General features: G+C 44.1%; 1 protein-coding gene across 2 annotated transcripts in view; it reads right to left on the bottom strand.

Moving 5' to 3' along the window:
- The window catches only part of TRAPPC8 (trafficking protein particle complex subunit 8), a 1,257,619-nt gene that overhangs the window by 827,492 nt on the left and 409,772 nt on the right, over positions 1–20,355 (bottom strand). For both annotated transcript variants that reach the window (XM_085605699.1, XM_085605700.1), the window contains one exon: positions 5,237–5,352. In XM_085605699.1, the coding sequence (XP_085461825.1) occupies positions 5,237–5,352 (116 nt within the window). The remainder of the gene's footprint in view (positions 1–5,236; positions 5,353–20,355) is intronic.

Below are 20,355 nucleotides of genomic sequence, written 5' to 3'. Positions count from 1 at the left end.
TGTAGGTACTTTGCTCCGGCGCCAAAGGGCGCTTTATACGCCAAGGTCAGTGCTTTAAAAATAATCCGGATCCGGATGGGCAACCAATGAAGCGATCGCACCAGACCCGAAGCTCTCACTCGCCTATGGAGACCAAAAATAGCACGGGCCGCGGAGTACTGCACAACCTGCAGCCGCTGAACAAGATACTCCGGAAGCCCTACAAAGAGGACGTTCGCATAGTCCAGTCTAGAGCCAATTAAGGCTTGCACAGTGATCTTTCTATGCTCTTCTGTAAGCAAAGGCAGGAACTTCCGGAGCATCTTAAGTATGCCAAAGCAGGTGCCCACCAGGCCAGAAATATGTGAGCTCAGCGACAAATTATCATCAACCTTCACTCCCAGATTTTTAGCCACAAGCGATGCCTGGGCAGGGGGACACATACCTAATGGCCACCAGGCCTGCCAATCAGGGTCCAGAGAACAGCCGAAAAACAACACCTCCGATTTATTGGAGTTAGCTTTAAGGCTGTTACGCTGGAGCCAGCTAAAGACCCTCTCCAGGCAACTCCGGATGTTCTCACCATCAAAATCCTGGTCTTTCCCACACGTAAAAAGCAGTTGGGTGTCATCCGCGTAGGATACGATCTGGGCCCCAGAGGACTCCACCAGTGCCGCCAGAGGTGTCATAAAGATGTTAAACAGAGTCGGGCTCAACACAGAACCCTGTGGAACACCAACTCCCAATGGCGGCATCTCGGCGGAGCTCGGAGAGACCCAGACCGTTTGTCGGCGGCCCTCAAGAAAAGATGTAAACCAATTGAACACCGTCCCCCTCAGACAGATGTCATAAAGTCTGGAGGGGAGCACCTCATGGGGGACGGTGTCAAAGGCCGCCGACAGATCCAGCATGACAAGCATGGCCCTTCCTCCAGAATCCAGTGTCTCCCTGATGATCTCGGACACTTCCAGAAGTGCCGTCTCCGTACTTAGGTTAGGACAGAAACCGGACTGCGATGGATGAAGCAAGTCATTGGATTCGAGAAAGCTAGAGAGAACGCCATGTACATGCTTCTCCGTGATCTTAGCCAAGGCCGGCAGAAGGGAAATCGGCCTATAATTGGCCAAAACCTCAGAGTCCAACCCAGGTTTTTTGAGGAGGGGGATCACCATAGCCCTTTTCCAGGGCAACGGAACCCTCCCCTCCCTCAAGGACAGATTCACCAGGGAGTTGACCAATGGGTTAACCACGGCCGCCGTCCTGGCCAAAAATTTGGCTGGACACGAATCCAATGGCGAGCCCGATTTAAGATTAGCCAGAAGAGCCAGGGAGACATCGGCAGAGACAGATGGAAACACAGCAAGAACCGCACCCTGCATGGACGGGGAAGATAATCCGGCCTTCGGACTAAAACACACTTCCGCAGACCTCACTGGAAAAGAGTCCTGGATAGACTTTATCTTATCCGTGAAAAATTTAGCAAGATCACAGACCCAAAGCTCCGGTGGCACACTGTGGGACACATTGGATCTGGGCGCCGTGAACTCCCTCACTACAGCAAAGATCTCTTTACAGGAGTTGGAGGCAGCCTCGATCCTCCTGGCCAGATAATCCTTTTTCTCCCGGAGAATGTCCCGATGATAGGATTTGATCGTTGTCCTATAAGCCAGTCTGGCCTCCGGATCATAGTGAAGGCGCCATGCCCTCTCAGCCACCTTACACTGGGCACGGGTGGCACACAATGCCTTAGTGAACCACAGGGCTGTAACCCTCTTAGCCATATACCGAGGGGCCATTACGGGGGCCAGATCATTCAACCTCTCCAACAGCCACCCCTGCAAGGACTCCACATCCTGCTCTAGATCCCCTGAAAGAGGGCAAGGATGGTCCTGGGCCAGCAACTCAGGCGTGACTCTATGCAGAGCCTTCGATCAGCGCCATGCTGTCTAGGGGTACTGTTGGGTAACTTTCCACTACCCAATACACAGAATCTAGCCAGCCTGTGGTCAGTCCAAAGCACAGGGAGGAGCTCAACGTCGACGAGAGGAACCGAGGAGAAAACCTGATCTAAAGTATGTCCCTTGTCATGTGTGGAACCAACCAAAAAAGGGACAAGACCAAGAGGGGCCGTCACATCAAGCTGTTTTTTTCACATCCGGATCATCGCCGGCATCCATATGAAAATTAAAATCACCCGCCAGAAGACAGTGATGAGCACTCAGAGCCATGCCAGATATGGTCCCCTGAAGATCGTCAAAAAAAGAGCCCACTGGTCCGGGAGATCTATATACCAGCAGCCCCTTCAAGGCTTGATGCGGGGTCAATCGAATAGTGAAGGCAAGGGATTCGGCTCCAGCAATGGTATCCAAAGAGGAGATAGTGCAGGTAGCTGACTTTTTCACTACTACCGCCACCCCTCCTCCCCTGCCTTTCACTCTATCTTGACGAAAGATTTTGTAGTCTGAAGGAAATGCCGCCATGATGTCCGGATTGGACGTCTCCCCCAACCAAGTCTCTGTCAACAGGAGACAAAGTGGATTTTCTCTAACAAGGAGATCGAAGATCTCCAAGGCGTGTTTACCTACCGATCTCGTGTTAAGCATTAAGCAGAGGTGTTTAACACAAACCTCGCCTCTCCGAGATGGAATGGCCGGGGCATAACCGGGCGACCAGCCGCAGCCAGGACACAACCGTTTACCCCTGTAACGTCCCGGGAACACGGAGCAGCAAGCGCAGGAAGTGCGGAGTCAATCACTTCCCGAAGACGTGTTGGCACCCTCCTGCAAAGGATCCTTCGCTTCTCTCTTTTGATCTTAAGGGAGGAATTCGAGAAGAGGAGCTAGATCCGACCATAACTGACGGTCATACTTCCCCAAGATTGCTAAGCCATTAGAGGCCTTGATAGGCATAGCCGCCATAGTAGCGAATCGCTTACCAATGCCATCCAAGCGCTTGCCTTCCCTGTCTGGAAGCACTGAACAAGGAGATTGAGGATTCCTGGAACGCCTCTGAGCCGCCTGAATTATTACTGAATCTGCGCGAGGATGTCCAATTAAGCATGCTGGAGCGGAATCAGGCACCTTGTATTTCTTCTCCATTTTTGGCAACACAGCAGGAACGGAGGCTGATTCTTAATTATCTTCAGCCCCTCAATCCAAATGTAATCCACAATTGGAATGGATCTGACTGATTTCCTCGAAGTATATTTAAAATCGTGAAGAAAGCACTCAGTTTGCACTAAAGGCATGGGCAAGTCAAACCTTTTAGAAGCTCTATCGAGCACTTGATTAAGGCCTCCAATATCTGACGGTGGGGACGCCGCCGGGGGAGGGGAATGCAATGGTGAAGATGGGGCCACATAATCCTCCCATTCTTGGCCAAGAAGGTTCGAATCTTGAGTGAGCTCACCTTCTTCTGGTATATCGTCTGCTTCACTTTTAATATAATCGTCCTGAATTGTTATACACTGAGGAGATTGTTTCTCAACTTGTACCATAGGTGGTGAAGTAACTGCTGGTGGAGGCGGAGCAACCTGCATACCTGGCCCGCAAAGGTGTCAATGGAACCGGAGCATGCGGTCCGGAAATCTTCTATAATAGTAATTTAGCATATGTCTAAGGTCCGTGAACAAGGAGAGTGGGACCCTCATGGAATCTCTTCAAACCTCCTGGCGTTCCAAAAAGGCTTCATAAGGATAGTGCTCTTGAAAAGAGTATATCGTTGGGCCTGGGAACGTCCTGAAAAAGAGTAATCACTTTCCATATATTCTGAATGTCCTTGAGCTTTCTCTTCCTCATCAGTGTCTTGACATTTGACTTTTAATTGTGATAGACTGTAAGCAGGACCAAAAAGGCTTTTGTCCCCTGATTCTTCCGTATCAAGCAGGTGAGAAGGAACCAATAGTGAAATCTTGGTAATGGTGACAATCTTGGTGATTTTGTAACTAATTGAAGGCTGCTTGTATCCATCGACGTAATTGTCTACTACGTAACACGTCTGATTGTAATAGTTGTTGATATTGGCTGAGAAGGTGACTTTAACACTGCCGTCGATCAAGCGCCCGTCAACAGGGTCGTCAACGTTCTTGTCGACAGCAACGTTGATCCCGTTGACGAAGTCGTAGACATAATTGTCGAACCAGTGTACGTCGTCGTCGATGAAGCCGTTGACGATGAAATAGTCATCAACATGCTCGTCGACGATGCCGTAGCCACGGCCGTCGAAGTCGGGGATTTTGAAGAGATTCTCGACGACGGGTCCGTCGACGGTGTTTTCTTGTTATGTTACCACAACTTGTAAAGCGCAACAGCTGCCCCAGCAAAGGGTAGTCCCGGCGCTGACAGCAGAGCAACTGACACGTGCGGGTGGAATAGCTGTCAAGGAAGCCTTTTTGAGAGGTGTAATAGGCAGAGAGGCAGCAGAATGCTTCTTCAGCCCAAAATCTTCAGGCTTGATGGCTGTCTTTTCGACAGAAAATGATTTTTCTACCTTTGATTTTTTAACATCAGCCTTTAATGAGGTAGAGCCCTAATTTTTACGTTTTCTCCCAAGAGAGGAAGGCCCAGGGCTTTCTTCAACATCAGATCCAGACTCCGATTTAGATTTTTTCTTTTGGAGCCATAACAGTAATCTAGCCTCTCTCTCCTGCAGAGAAGGTTCTACAATGTTTACATTCCTTGGCTGTATGTTTAGGATAGAGACAATAAAGGCAGTCCTTATGTGGAGCTTCTGAAAAAAGTCTTGCCTTTCCACATGATCTACAGGGCCTGAAAAGCCTCTTCTTAGAACCTTCAGACACCTTAGTGAAAGAAGAACACAATACCTCGAGGAGAATTCCAGTAGGGTCAAAAGGGTCACTGACAAACTGAGTAGAGCTCAGGGAGACTCCCTTACACACGACGTGTAGTTAGAAATCTGAGGTCTGGTGGCTCTGACTGGGCAGATGAGGTCTAGGGCTGGTCTCTGATTGGTTGGAGTTTGGACCTAGATAATGACGACAACTATAGAAGTTTTCTTTCCTTTTTGGGGCGGTCTATGTACTTCAGTGGTACTTCTTTTCTAATTACCGCAAGACGCCCGCCATGGCGACGGGGAAGATACAAGCATGTGAATCTATGAAAGATTCAATACTGGAGAAACTGAGTTACCATTAAGAAAATTACATTTATACTCTGTTGAATGACATGTTTAAGTCATAACTGAAAATAAGCAATCATCTATTAAAAAATGTAGGTCATAGAAAAATAAATGTACTTACAACAAACCAGATGTGTTCTTTAGTTCATTAATGCTTTTCTCAGGAACCTTCCCACCGCTAAACCATTTCTTTGTGGCAGAAAACAATGATCGGCTTAACCCCTTTCTTGATATCAGCTAAAAGTTAAATAACACAAAAAATATAGCAGTGATAATAGATATGTTAAATTATTTCATAAGGAGAAATAAAATATGAGAAATAATGCACCTACAAAACTGAGAAAGAACAGTAAAGGAAAATACGGGATTCAGTGAAGAAAACCATTGGTGCACACAGCAATATCTAGGCAATACAATGTTTTCTTAACAATTAATTATAAAGTGTTGCACAGTTACTTTGCAGAGTTAAAATAAATAAAAATGGAAACATGAACAATTCTAACAACTATTTGCAAAACAGAGATCAATCCTGCTACAAAAGTATATACTGGCAACTACAAGCTGGCTCCAGTGTTAATGCCCAGAGCCAAAGGAGAGGGCAAATAATTTATATTTGAAATGAAGTAGCCCCTTCTGTACATTATAAGCCTATTGTATGTCACTGAAGAATTTGTTTCACCATATAGAGTAACAAGGTTGAAGGTCAGATTCCTTTCTTAAGTCATGGAACTTCAAGATGATTTGCAATATCCATTCAGTAGACAGCAGAGAGTACTTTATTCCTTCTAACACATGATCACATCATCAACCTTCCCACAACCAACTTAAATCCTTGGTGTTATTTTTTTCCTTCATCAGAATGTGATAGTATGATTGCAAAAATGAATAAAAGCAAAATCTGTGCTATGAAAATAAACCCACCAGACAGATAGTAAGGGTTGCAAAAAGATAGTAGAATCAATTAAATAAATCCGATTAAAAACATGCAGCACCTGAAAATGCATAGAAACCGATTCTTGTTTTCCTGAAATTAACTATAGCGTGAAAGAAAATATGTAACCATAAATACATCCTTTCTGCTAATCACCGTTCATTTTAGAAAAACAAATCAGAGGAACAAAAAAAAAAAAAAAAATAGTTCTTGTTTTACTGGTTTAAATTGCAGCTACAATTATTTTATGTGGCATGACTTTCACCTTGGCAGCAGGCATAATGTCACAATTGAAACGTAATGACTTATTACACTTGATCAGCTGCGTCATTTCCTCATTACAAGTATCACCTGCAGTACATAATAAGGATATTGTAAGTCACTGAGGAGTTTCAAGCCCATATAGAGGAACAAGGCCAAAGACTGACCTTCCAGCAGCTGCCTCTTGGTCACTGCAAAGCAGATCTTAATGCAAAGCACACTTCACCAAAACTGTGTCCTTTTCTTAGACCCGGAGAACCCAACAAAAAGCTGATCATCTGCACTGTGTTCTTAGGTAAGACCAATGTAAAGGCTTCAAGCCCTATTGAGCAGGGAGACCGGTTGTCCAATGTGGAAAAAAGTCACCATTTAGGCTATGCATCAACCTGAAGAGCGTGCACACAAGAAATGTTAGGACCAAATTAAGGTTTCACTGTGGCCGCACGAATGGTTTGGAGGGAAATGTGTGTAAAACCGTTGATAATACTTATCTCAATAGGACATATAAAAAGGACGGTTGGTCTGGCAAACATAAGGTCGAAAGGGCTGATAAAAAAACCTTTAATAGTGCTTGCTGCAAGGCCTTCCTGAGACAAAGACAAAATTAAGAAAAGAACATCTAACAGCTCGACTTGTAAAGGGTCAATCTTTTGGCTAACAGACCAGGACAAACACCTGTCCCAGCACCATGCATAAATGGACTTCTTAGAAGGGCATCTGATGGCGAGGATGGAATCCACCACTTCAGGCGGCAGATCAAAAGCAGTCAAATGCTGCTGCTCAATATCCATGCATGAAGGTGTAGATTGCACAGGTTCTGGTGCATAACTCTGCCGCGGTGCTTCAACAGACGATCTTCTCAAAGTGGAAGCCTGATCAGAGGACAGATGCTTATGCCCAGAGGTACCTGGCACAAACTGGAGCCACTCGGTGACTTTGGCCTGGTCATTCCAAACCTTTTTTTGTCTTTTTTTTTTGGGGGGGGGGGGGGGGGGGCGGCATACAGGAGTCCTGTTTTCCAGTCCAGCCAGAATCCTAGAGCGAGTTCTTGCAGAAACTTCAAAGCGCAAAGACTTGGACACTGCACATCCTTGACAGTCACATGCAGGTCTAGTCAGGGTTCTACCAAATGGTGAAAGATGCCCTGCACCATCTCAGGATGTAGACGCCATTTGTGATCTGCCAGACACCACCTACTTAGCTCGTACACTCTGGAATTCAAGGCTCACGCAGGTGGTTTGCGATCAAAGAAATGCCCTGAATACAGGGCCTCCTGGCACAGCAGCAGACTCTGCCCTGCTTGTTGCAATACCACATGGCAGTGGTGTTATCCTTGACAACCTGCACCAGCCTCCCCTTGACAAAAGGCAGAAAGACCTTCAGAACCAGACGAATGGCCAGCAACTACAACAGACTTCTATGGAGCTGGTCTTCCACTGGAGACCAGAGTCCTCCGATTGCCACATCCCCTAAATGACCTCCCTAACCCAGCAGTGAGACATCCATCACCACTGTCAACTTAGGGTAGGGAAGGGAAGGGAGAGGGGCCCGTCACTAGACCAATCGCTTTTGAGCAGCCAGCACTGCAAATCACGAGCAGTCTCTTCTGTAATTTGGATGGCATCCAATACATTTTCTTGGTGCTGGACCCTCTGGAACTTCAGATCCCATTGCATAGCCAGCGTCTGCAACCCGGTGTAGTCGCCCTGGCATATGTAGGCGGCTAAGAGGCCAAGAAGTGTCAGAGCTGCTCTCACCAAGATCCAGGACCAAGGCTGAAACTTTGAGATCATAGCCTAAATATCCTGACTCGTTGTGGCTGAAGGGAGGACCTTGAACTGCTCTATCACGGGATGCTCCAATGAATGGCAGTCTCTGCAAAGGAGTCAGGTGCAACTTTAGTTTGTGGTTTGTGAACTTCAAATATGTTGTGATGTTTGCTCTTGTCTGGATGTGATCTACAACTGACTGTGGGGACCCTGCCTTCAACCGCCAGTCATGGAGGTAGGGGAAAATTGAATCACCAACAGATGAAGTTGTGCTGCAACCAGTGCCATCACTTTCGTGAACAACCGAGGGGTGATGGTGAGGCCAAAAGGGAGTACTTCAAATTATAAATGCTCCAGGCCGACCTTGAACCATAGTTTACATCTGAGAGACTGCAGGACGGGTATTTGAACTTACACGGCCGGCAGATCCAAGGACACCATCCAGCTCCCAAAGTCCAGAGCAGTGAAGATCTGCGCTGGTGTGAGCAATATGAATATGCCCTTGTGCAGGAAAGTATTCAGGATATGAAGGTCCAACAGAGGTCAGAGGCCTCAGTCCTTTTTCAGCCCAAGGAAGTAGCAAGAGTAAAAACCCTCTCTTTCTGAGTCTGGAAACCGCTCTATAGCACCTTTAGAGATCAACACTTGCATTTTCTATAACAAAATGGAGAGATGTTCCTCTGAAAATCAGTCGAATGTGGGGGGAATATTTGGCAGAGCATAAAGGAAGGGTAGACCAAAGCCATGCTGGACTATTTGTATGATCTGTCAGATGTGATGGACTGCGATCATGGAGGGAAGAACTAAATCTTGCCCCCCATGACCCTGACAGGATGGGTGTGCGCTGCGAAGGGCAAACTAAAGCTGTTTAGTGGTTGCTGCTGGGGAAGGTAACACGGAGGATTGGTGTGCTGGCTGGCCTGCACTCTATCTGCCAGACCCATATCCCAAGTATCAACAGGACTGGACTGACTGCTACAGCGGTTGGAGAGACTGTCATTGTCTATTCGCCAACCCCCAGGCGTGGCCTCTACTTGGCAGGGGTCAAGAGACGCAGGGAGTATCTGTGGCTCTACTGTTGTTAAAAGGCTCCAAGGCAGAAATAGCTATTTCACCAAGAAGACGTGAGCCATCAAAGGCATGTCCACGAGAGACGGTTGTACACCTCCAACACCTCCAACAAAGCCTATGTAACAGATCCACACATGGCGGCGGAGCACAACGGTGGTGCCATTCGCCCTTCCAGGCAATAATTAGTATCAATGCCAGAATGAAAAAAAAATTTGGCCACATGTTGCCCGTCATGAATTGTTTGAGCCAGAGAGGTCCTAAGGCCTTCTAGAACCGCTTGCTAGAGCTCGCTGGCAATGTCCTTGATGTCATACATGTAGCGACCTAAGAAACACACTGTACTGACTGATCGCAATGCCAAGCTAGCTGAGAAGAACATCGGTGTTCAAACGCCTAAATCCTCTTGAAATCTCTCTCCGGAGGTTTCACGGGGAATGAGTTGGGTTTTCTTGCTGGGTAAAGCCTGAAACACCAGTATCTGTGAGGCAGGGTGTATAGTTAGAAAACAAGAGTTGCCAGGCACTGGTCTCTGATGTCTGGCCACCTACCTATTCAGCAGCTGGCAAGACCAGGGCTTGGACTAAGTGCCCATGAAGGTATCAGACGTTCAGACGTGACTGGCCCAGCTTGCAAAATTTCTGCAATAAATTTAGTCTTAGTCTAGGCTGAATGCAGCTGCAATTCCAAGACCTCGGCTGCCCGTCAGACAACTAATGTAAATGATGCACTCTCTTCTGTTGGAAATCCAAGTTGTGAGGTCAACCCTGTATGAGGAGAGGTATCAAGCCCACTGGCCTCTTGTTAGCCCATGTAGAAATTGTCAGTCATCTTTGGTGGAGGAGGGAGGGGGTGGATTTGTACAGTGACACTGGTCGAGAATGGGCCGCAATCAGGTCAAAGTCCCACATTGGAATCTGCACTGGATCCTCTCATGGAGCCTGTGGTGTCAGTACCGGAGTCGACGAGAAATAGCCCACCACAGGTTCTGGAGTAGATGTATATACTGAGCTATATGAGACCTGGGACTCCTTTGAGTCAGATTTACAACTTGATGCTCTTGCACCGGATACAGAGTGGCAGTGTGGGGGTCGAGTCCTGATTCACTTTTCTATGTTTTCACTTAGACTTCCATTTCGACTTACCATAGTACTTTTACCATGAGGTTGACTTCTTGCGGGAACGACACTGAAGCGAGTACGAGTCCACACCCACAACAAAGAGCAGGACTTACGCAAAGCTCTAGACTTTTTCCAATGTTTAGAAATGTGCATCTACACTTGTCGGTCCTGGATTATTTTCAGGTGCAATATGGCACACTTTTCGCATGACTTCTAGTCGTGTCCAGAGATCAATCACCGGACACATCTAATGCAGGTCTGTGACCCACATTCGTTTTCTACAGTCACATCATAGTTTGAAACCTGTAGGAGACATTGGTCCCTAGCACAATGGATTTCATTTTTAGGAGTCATCAGTTGGTAAATGAACTTGGGAGCAAATTTTGGGATCCAAATCGGAAGGTGAAGAAAGAAAAGACCTGGCGTCAGCAGGAGTGACACTTATATGATGCTCTACTCCATCACTTCTGTGCAAGAGAAAGCCAGCCCGGAGCCGCACTGTGCAACCAAATGGTGAGCAGGAGCACTGCTAGAAAATGTTTCCGGATCCAGTCTGGTGTCTAAGGATTATTCTAAGGTGAGGAATATGCAGTTAGAAGTTTCCAACAGAAGGTGTAGATTGTCAGGCTGATGGCTGTAGCCATTTGAATGAAAAATCACCAAGCTCTCTGGATATCACAGATGGCAGGAAGGCTTTTAACACCTGAGAGATTGTCAAACTCTTCCTGGAATACAGATAGTGCCTTTTCCAAATGGCCTCATTGTTATTTTGTGCCTCACAACACTTGCACCACACTCCAAGCCCACAAGATAGGGCAGCCTTCACTATCAAAAAGGGACATTGTGCCCATAACCAAGTTCTCCCATCTCAAGTTTTTAATCTCAACGGTTGCTCTTTAGGGAAACACCAATCAGAACTCTTTAGGTTTCGAACAAATTATGTAAGGAACAATAGGGAGTGACCCCACTATCCAAGAGACAGGGTACCAAAGGTAATGCTTAACGAAAATTCTCGTGGAACAAATATTAAAAGAACCTTTTACTCAAAATTCATTCATACAGACACATCAATACTCCACATTGATCACACGTCTGAACCCAAAAAAACAATTGTAGAGATGTTCAACAAAACATATGGCTTATCTCTATAAAAATTATTTTTATTTATAATTCCTCGTCATATAAAAATCTCATTGATAAACGAAATGCAGCATCACAAGCGTGTTAAATCAATATTATACCACAGATACAAACAATATTTTAAAATCTTTGAGAGCAATGTTCGTAGATTTAGAGATTTGAAGGTGGCGGAGGAAGGTGCTTTTCCATTTAGAGGGGCGTTTGGTAAAGAAAATGTAATTCGATTTAATGGGAGAGGTGAGACTAATATAGGTATCGGCTATTAAGGTTTCTGGGAGACGAGTGAGTAATTTATGCTTGACTTTTTTTTGCCGTTTTTTGAAAGGTTGGAGGGGTATAGGATGTTCCATGAGTTGGGGCCATGTCTAGAGAGTGCAGGATCAGGAGGAGAGAGGGTGGTGTGGGGGGTGGCACGGTTGGGAAGTGGGGAGATTACGGGGGGTAAGGATGGGAGGGGAAATGAAGAGTGATAAGCGCGACTTGGGGAGTCCCTGTTATAGACCAGCGAGTGGAAGAATAGGCCTGACCGAAGGGGGAGAAATTAAGATTGCGAGGAGACAGGGGAGAAATGCAGGATCCCAATGATCTACTTCCCACAGGAAGTTAGGGGTCCGGGCCGTGGGATAGAGGTGGGTAGTATGGAGCGAATTAGGGTGACAGAGCGGATCAACGTTCAAGACAGTTAAAATCAGGATGAGAAAGAACAGTTTGGAAGCATGTAGTACTATGGGTTAAAAAGATCTAGTCACCATTCCAAATAGAATAAAGATAGACTAGCAGCGAGCTAAAGAACATTTGAAATAGAAAACCTCAAGATGAGGTAGATTTCTTTGGGTGCAAGTAGCATATTAGGTTAACAATGAGGTAAATTACTTTGGGTTCACATAGCATGTTAGATTAACAGTACAGATGGCCTAGCAGCGGACAAGGAAACATTTGAAATAAGAGCATTACAATGATGAGGAACAATTTGGAAGCATAGTGCATTAGGTTTCCGACCAGCAGCAATTCCGAAACACAAAATTACAGATTGTCTAACAACCGGTAAGGAACCATATAAAATATAAAATATCACAGTGAGGTAGGTACTTTTGAGGATACATAGCGCATAAAGTAAAAAAAAAAAAACATCTTGGAGCATTTCCAGCTGAAATACAGGTTATCAAGCAGCTTATAAAGAAACGGTTAAGGTAAAAAGTCACCAAATGAGGTAGATCCATTGGGGTGCACGTAGCGTGTTAGGTTAAATGCATCTAATAGCTATTCAACATCAGGTACAAATTGACTAGCAGCAGGGGGAGCAACATTTAAGATAAAGGTAGAATATAAAGTTTTTGGAGCTCATCACACATTTAGTGGAGGTGGAAAAGTTTAGGCGCACATGTCTGCTATCAGAGGACGAATATCATTACTTACGTGTTGAGGATACCAGATTTCCCTCTATTTATATGTTACCAAAAGTGCACAAAGGGGGTGAGTTTCCACCCAGGAGACCTATTATTTCTGGGGTGGGCTCGCCCACGGAAAACTATCGGAGTTCATTGATATCACCCAACAAAAAAAATGTAAGAAACCTACCATCATATATCAGAGATAGCAAGATCCCCGTTGTCAGACTAATTGCAATTTGCTACATTTGATATGGTCAGTTTGTATACCTGCAGTCATAAAAGATTTGGTTTGATGACAGTACGACACTACCTGGATAAGGATGGGGCTGATCAATACACGTACAATGCCATGATATTGAACATGATCGACTTGATTCTTTCTAAATACTATTTCAAGCATGATGAGATGGTACCACCAGTTGCAGGGAACTGCTATGGGCTCTCGCTTTGCTCCCCCTTATGCTGGCCTCTTCATGGGCTGGTACGAGAGGGAGCAGGGCAGTGGCAAAAGTGCCTCCCCCTGGAGTAAGTACATACTCTTCTGGGGGAGGTTCATAGATGGCATAATTTGCCTCTGGGCAGGCCCAAATGACTCACAACTTGACTAATTGGTATACCTTAATGACAATCCCTACAACGTTAAGCTTACGATGCAACACCATAGGGATAGCATTGACTTTTTGCACATTCATTTTTACATCAAGGAAGTGTTGATTCACAGTACTATGTACCTCAAGCAAACGGCGTGCAATAGTGTACCTCAAGCATCAAGTGCACATGCTAAGTGAGTCACTAAAAACATTCCCTATGGTGAAATGGTCCGAACTAGGCGTATCTGCAACGAGGATACTAACTTTCGGGGTAACGTACTTGATATCAAACAACGCTTCCTTCACCGGGGGTATGACTGCAAGGTAGTGTGTGAGGCAGATGAAAAAGCTGCTCATCTTTTAAGGGCAAACACTTCAGAACAGTACACGGAACAAGAAAAAGAAAGGAATTGGCCAGGGACATACTACCAGAAAATTGGTGTTCTACACCAAATATACTTTACATAGTGAGAAGATCTTTAAGACACTTAGGAAGCACTGGCACTTATTGTGGGACATCCCTGGATTATGACCGTTTTTTAATGTGCACCTGACGCAGGTATATAGAAGAGGACGTACACTTAGGGATTCGTTGTGTCCAAGCTATGTGAACACAACAACTACAAGAAAGAAGACGTGGTTACCATTGAAGCCCATGGGTTTTTACAATTGCAATAATGTAAGGTTTGCCAATTTGGTGGGAACAAGAAAAAAAGAGTTCAGTTACAACACCAATCAGGTCCACAAAATAAGGCATTTTATTAACTGTAACACACAATTTGTGGTATACATCATTGGTTGTTGTTGTAACTTGATCTATGTGGGCAGCACATCACGTAGCCTTAAGACACAAATCAGGATCACCGCAGAGCCCTGTGCAACATGGTTTCTAGATACCCCATGACTGATCATTATAGGGTTACACATGCTGGTGATTCCACTTTCTGGTTCTTTGATATTGACCATATTACCGCAAACACATGAGGTGGAGATAGAGAATTAATTCTGAGACAAACTGAGGCCAAATGGATCTGTAAATTAAGGGCGATCTCACATTGTCGCAATACAGAGGAGGAGTTTAATAATTTCTTGAGATAAGTCTAGAAGATCCCCCAGGTCTGTCTCTAGTTTCTCTTTTGCTGCTTACTCTTTTCCTTCTCATTTTTGTTCATCTACAAATGAAGATTTCATGGTCCTCATTAAATTGGATGACTCTCTGTTCGTGACTCGTGCAAAAGGAGAGAAATAATTTTGCTCGTACAGAACGGCAATACAAGTTCAGATTCTGTCGATCTGCCTTGTGGGCTTTATTTTTAGAATTTATTGCCAAGACAGATTTAAAATCCCACTTCTTGTCATAAATCCGACATATGATCACTTTATTAACATGGCTTAACGTTGGACTGTATTCTTGTAGTGTATATTTTGATTTACGGTGCCCAACACTTATAACATGGCTTCCCTCTTTGCTCCAATATGAGGACTGGAAGGGACGTTTTGATTCCATCAGTATGGGGGGCACTGATTGGAACAATTAGGCTAGTTCTTTTATTTTTAGGTATTTTAATATGTATAGTGGTCACGGAGTCATAGTAAGCAGATCGGCACTATTTAACATGATAGATGTTCTCTATAGGTCTAGATTTTTCCGATATTCGGGGAATCTCTTACGAGTTGTGTTTTAAGTCATTCTTGCATAACAGTTGAACGCAAATTGTTTGCATATGCAGTTACCACTGATGCTCATCATGCCGGCTACACTCCAAGACAACAGGGCTTTAGTTGTTCACGCTTTTACAGTTCTATGAGCACTAGGCTCACTATGAGTATATATATACTGCTGAGTATTATTTTGACCCCTTTAATATGGCTGCCACGTTTCCCACGTTTTGCACTTTGGGTTATGACATGGAGCCAGTACGAACAACATTGACCAATCAGTCGTGTCGGTACTAATGGGACGAATAGCGCAGCTTTATAATAAATTAGCGATCACGTTAAAAATAGGTTTGTGATATTTGGCGTGCGGAAGGCACTGTTACTCTAGAGGTAAGAAATATTTTTCCTCGAAAGTATAACAGGATTATCGCGCTAGTTTTGCACGCCTTGAAGTTTTAGACATGTCTCCTAAGGCCTATGTTTAACCACAGCATTATGTGCCAGTTTTCTATCATGCACGCTTATCTTTTAGATTTGCCCTTAGACTTATTTTTTATGAACTCTCCACTCTATGTGCCTTCTTACTACGACTATCATTTGATCTTCACATAAAATTGTTCCAGTGTTACGGATGCTATGTCTGGGACATGATGGCCTTTAATGAAAATTATGTACGTAACGTTTTATGCATGCTGCTTTGTTTCTTGGACTTGTTTGGATTGGTTGGACCTCGGTCGCAATCCCTTGATGTTGCTTTTACAGCAACAAAGTTTGATCGTCATATGCGCGGAGGCATAATCCGCTATTTGGAACCAATGATATTCGGCCACGATGATTGGTCTGCTGACTTATAATAGCTTTTTCGACTCGAGATTAAGTGGCTGTATGCTTGTGCTTTCCATAACAGTTTGAGGCGGCCAATGTCCAAGTTGCAGCACACTGATTGCTTGTTCAGGACGCCATGCTGCAGAATGGGTATTAGGACCAAGAGTGCTGCCTTGACTTTTGTGACAACTGGCGTCTTTCTGTGGCATTCTTTAACGCTCTTGGTTATTGTAATAGCTATATGATGTTGATTTATGAAAATGGGGAAATGACAATCTCTCTCATATTGATCCTTTTTGTTTTTAGTATGAACTGTTTGGTTGGTTCCCTTATTGATCGCTTGCTTAATGGTGAAATTCATTCATTTAGGTACCATTGATGGGTACATTCAACCCATGGCAATAAGTATGGATTGAGCATTACATAAGGACATATTGACGATATATCCTCTAATACAAAGAGGAGGATTCTTATCCTCATAGTATTTTCATGCATGACTAAGTGGGAACACTCCAATTCTTTACATGTGGAAGGTATGTCCAACTCTCCTTTATATAACAACTGTGATATATTTTGCTCATCGGCATTATGCAATCACTTTAACCATGAAGGGGTGAATTATGATTTATGATACAGCAATGGAGATACCCATTATCAGATGGGAAAAATATATATCACTATTCATATTTTTGTAGCTTTCAAAAAACCGTTTAGATTTGTATGTGTTGTGTGAATCATCGCTGTTCACAGAGGTGGGGGATGGTCAACATTTTTTATGATATATTTTATTCATCTCTTTTTTCTTTTTTTTGTACTGTTATACCACTGATGTAGGTACTATTAATGTTTTATATTACATGTGTCGTTGAAAAAAAAGATTCTGTGGCAGTTATGCGTTTGTATTGTGTATAGTATGTTCCCGAAAAAATGTATTTATGTTTTAGTTTCTTATGTCACGTTTGTGTATTTAGTTATATATATATATATATATGTTGTTTACAGCCCTGACAAAGTTCAAGTAACATAAATTGAACGAAACGCGTTGCCTGGATGTTTTATATGAAAAAATGTTCAGAAAATAAAATAAAAAATATCCATCACAAAATTGCCTGGCTTATTACTTTGAATAAGAACATTACCGGTGCACCATTCCATATCGAGTACAATTCTCTATTCTGCAGAGCAGCTGTATCAAACACCAGCAGGTACAATAATTGTTGTGCACGGACATTTTAATCAAGAAGAAAACAGAAAGTGAGGTGCAGTATCTATGGTCTGCCGTTGTGGTTTTGAAGTGGTTGGTTTGAACAGGTCTGTAAAATAGACAAACTCACTATACCAGACTGTGAAGCTCTACTATACGCTATATAAATCTTTCACCATTTTAGGTGCTTTGATTGGAGCTCTTCCCTAATGGAGGTCCTATCCCCACATATTCTAAAGTATGCTAGCTTACAAGTATTTGAGATTTTAATATCCATTTTGATAAGACATGCAAGGTGGACTCTTCTCTTACTGAGGATCGTATGGCCTTGTATATCCACCTAATCATAAAGGGCCTACCCACGCGGCCAGTCATATGCTTGACCCCATTTTCTCTAATGAGAAGAACCTGCAAGTTGAACAAGCCCTACACCTAGCATGGTCCTACCACTATGCAGTTCCCTTTTCCCTTAGAATATCAGGTGCACCCCGCACCTGAGCAATCCAGTCCTCCTCCACGGATAGGCACTGGTCAAAACTTAACATGTCTGCCTTGAACTCCATCCTAGAGTCCAACTGTCCGGCGCTATATAATTCTATTAGTCCAGACAAGTCTATCATTGATAGGTGGACTGGATCGACGCTGGATTCCCTTATTCAGATCACAACCAAAAATCATCACAGAACCCTTCCACTGGCCCCCTGGTTCAATGATACACTGAATTGTAAATCTCTGGGTAGAATGTGGTGAAAATCCTGTGAACCACAACACTCTTCTCCAAAGGCTAGAGCCCTCAGGGGTGCAGGACACAGCTCTGTCCTGGCTTTGCTCATTCCTTGGGGATCATGTTTTTCAAGTGCACACACACCAGCATCAATATGAGTGTCACCATTTACGATCTGGGGTCGATACGAAGATCGTTGTCTCCCTATCTTCCCAGGAGGACCATAGTTGAGGCACTAAATAGTTGCTTCAAACAAGTCTGCACCTGGATGAACACAAACTCATTGAAGCTAAACAGAGGAAAGATGGAGGTTCTATTGTTAAGTAATCTTCCCCACCTTTGGGGTTCACAGCTGTGGCCAGATGTGATGTGTAGTTTACCACCCAGAGTTAGGAGATCCAGGCAAGGAGGCCGAGCCTTGTATTTTCTTGGCCCAATGCTGTGGAACACGCTTACCCCTGATCTGAGAACATGTAGCTCACTTTCAATCTTCCACAAGAGGTTAAAAACCTGGCTGTTTTAGTCAGTGACTTCAGGAGTAGCACAAAGGATGTCTCTGTGTAGCTTTATCGTGAAGTAGCGCTGTGAAAACCTTGGATGGGTAGCCATGCGCTCTAAAAATCTGAGATAAGAATAATAATAAACTCAGACGAGTTTATGTGAGAGACCAACCTTACTTGACCAACAAGGTACTACTCGAGAGTTCCCTAAAATATGCTTCCCTCCCATAAACTAAAGAAGCTGTGGTGACCACAAGTTGCAAACAGGGTAGGCCGAAGTCGCAATCCAGAAGATGGTTGAGACCATGCAGCCACTATCAAAAGATCAGAATCAAGAATGCCACACTGACATTTTGGGCTCTCTATTCATATGATTACCTTTTGAGTCAAAAACACAATTTGTCAAGAATGAGTTTAAAACCCTTAAGGTAATCCATGTCATCTATATACCCCCTGTTTACATTTCCCTTTAAAAAACATCTTTTATTCCCTAAGAATATTTGTTTTTTTTCTTCAAATTGATACTCTGTAGTTTTTTTCATGCAACGTTTAACTCCTGTCTAGCCGTTACTGTGGACAGAGTCGCATCCAGGTGTTTGGGTGAGGCAATGGTATGGATGGGTATTCATGGTAAGGCATGATTGAGAGCCCATGAGGCTGTAGAGGTCCACGTCTCTCACAATGCCTGCCAGTCACTCATATAAAGAGGTCACACTACATGCATATCCAATCCCTAGCCACTTATGTAAATGTAAATGTACAGATATTTATATAGCGCAAATCACCAACTGGTCTCTAAGCGCTTGCTTAGGGAACCCGTCCTGGTATTCCCCTGTGAGATAACCCAGCAGGGCATCCACAAGGTGAAAGCCAGGCATCCCGCCGCGAGGGGCCATTGTGGAGATTAAGCAAGCTATTGCCCAGAGTCGCAGAGTGTGAACCCATGAATTGAGTATGCACTGGAGCGAGAATTATCGAGTCCATGGACAATTTATGGACTCAAGACCCAGCTGAGCCGGGAATTTAACCCTGGTCCCAGGCTGACCTCTGCTTCCAGGTCTGCCTACTCTAACCAGTGAGCCACACTTAGAAGAGCTCCCTGTGCGATGGTCACATATGAGCCAATTGTAATTGTGGAAAACTGTGTGAAGGAGACACACAACTGTCAAAATACAGGCAGAGCCAAAGGAAACCAACAACCTAGTCGATAGCATGCTTCATCATCGGCTTCCCACCTAGGGTGCCAAATGCATCTTAGGTGTGCTGTGACGCTAATGGGTTTTGTTCCAGAGAGACTACTGAATGTACACTTGATGCAGGCTGAATGACATGATAATGATTGATACACTACATCTCCCATAGACCTTAGTAATGTTTAATTTATAGTCTCAGTTTAAAAGCTGAAACATTTTCAATTTAAATTATTCACAACAAAATCAATGTTTTTACTTATTTAATTTATACTACTCACAGCATTGGCAAAGCCAATAGGTTGGGCTTGTTTTAGGCATATGTCTGTTATTGTGTTGTATGTCTGGCTCAGCAACAAACTTAAGAGGGAGGTGTATAACCACTGGCCACGTGGTAGAGTGTGGGAAGTACAGGGTCTTAGTAGAATTTACAAGTGCAAAGCCAGAACCTTAATTACATAGGCCAAGCATCTTGAATGGGATTCATAGTAAGGTTTCTTTTGCCACGCCCTAGTATTTACCTCATACCTGCTTCTCCACCACCTTTCTCAACCCACTTGAAGCAGTGGGTTGAGGAATCACCCCCAATGGCACATGAGCTTACGAGAGACAGGAATTCTGGTCATTTTTGAAGAAGGCTCAGCTTGGACACTAGGTGCCCAACCTTGCTCTTTTCCAGTCACCAAATGGCATCTCCACACATATGCTAAACCTTAAATTGAAGTCTGCAAACAAACTGCATGCTTGCCTTTCCAGTACCATTTTACTACCACATAAAGTTCACTTGTTGAAGAAAGCCATAATGTTACTAGAAAAGAGGAATGAGACTCACATTGACCAGAGACACAAAGAGAAGTAGACATCTTC

Source organism: Triturus cristatus, chromosome 5_1 (genome assembly GCF_964204655.1).
Source record: "Triturus cristatus chromosome 5_1, aTriCri1.1, whole genome shotgun sequence".
NCBI classification, from domain to species: domain Eukaryota; kingdom Metazoa; phylum Chordata; class Amphibia; order Caudata; family Salamandridae; genus Triturus; species Triturus cristatus.
Note: the sequence above shows the minus strand (reverse complement) of the source record. Positions and strands in the feature narration are given on the sequence as shown.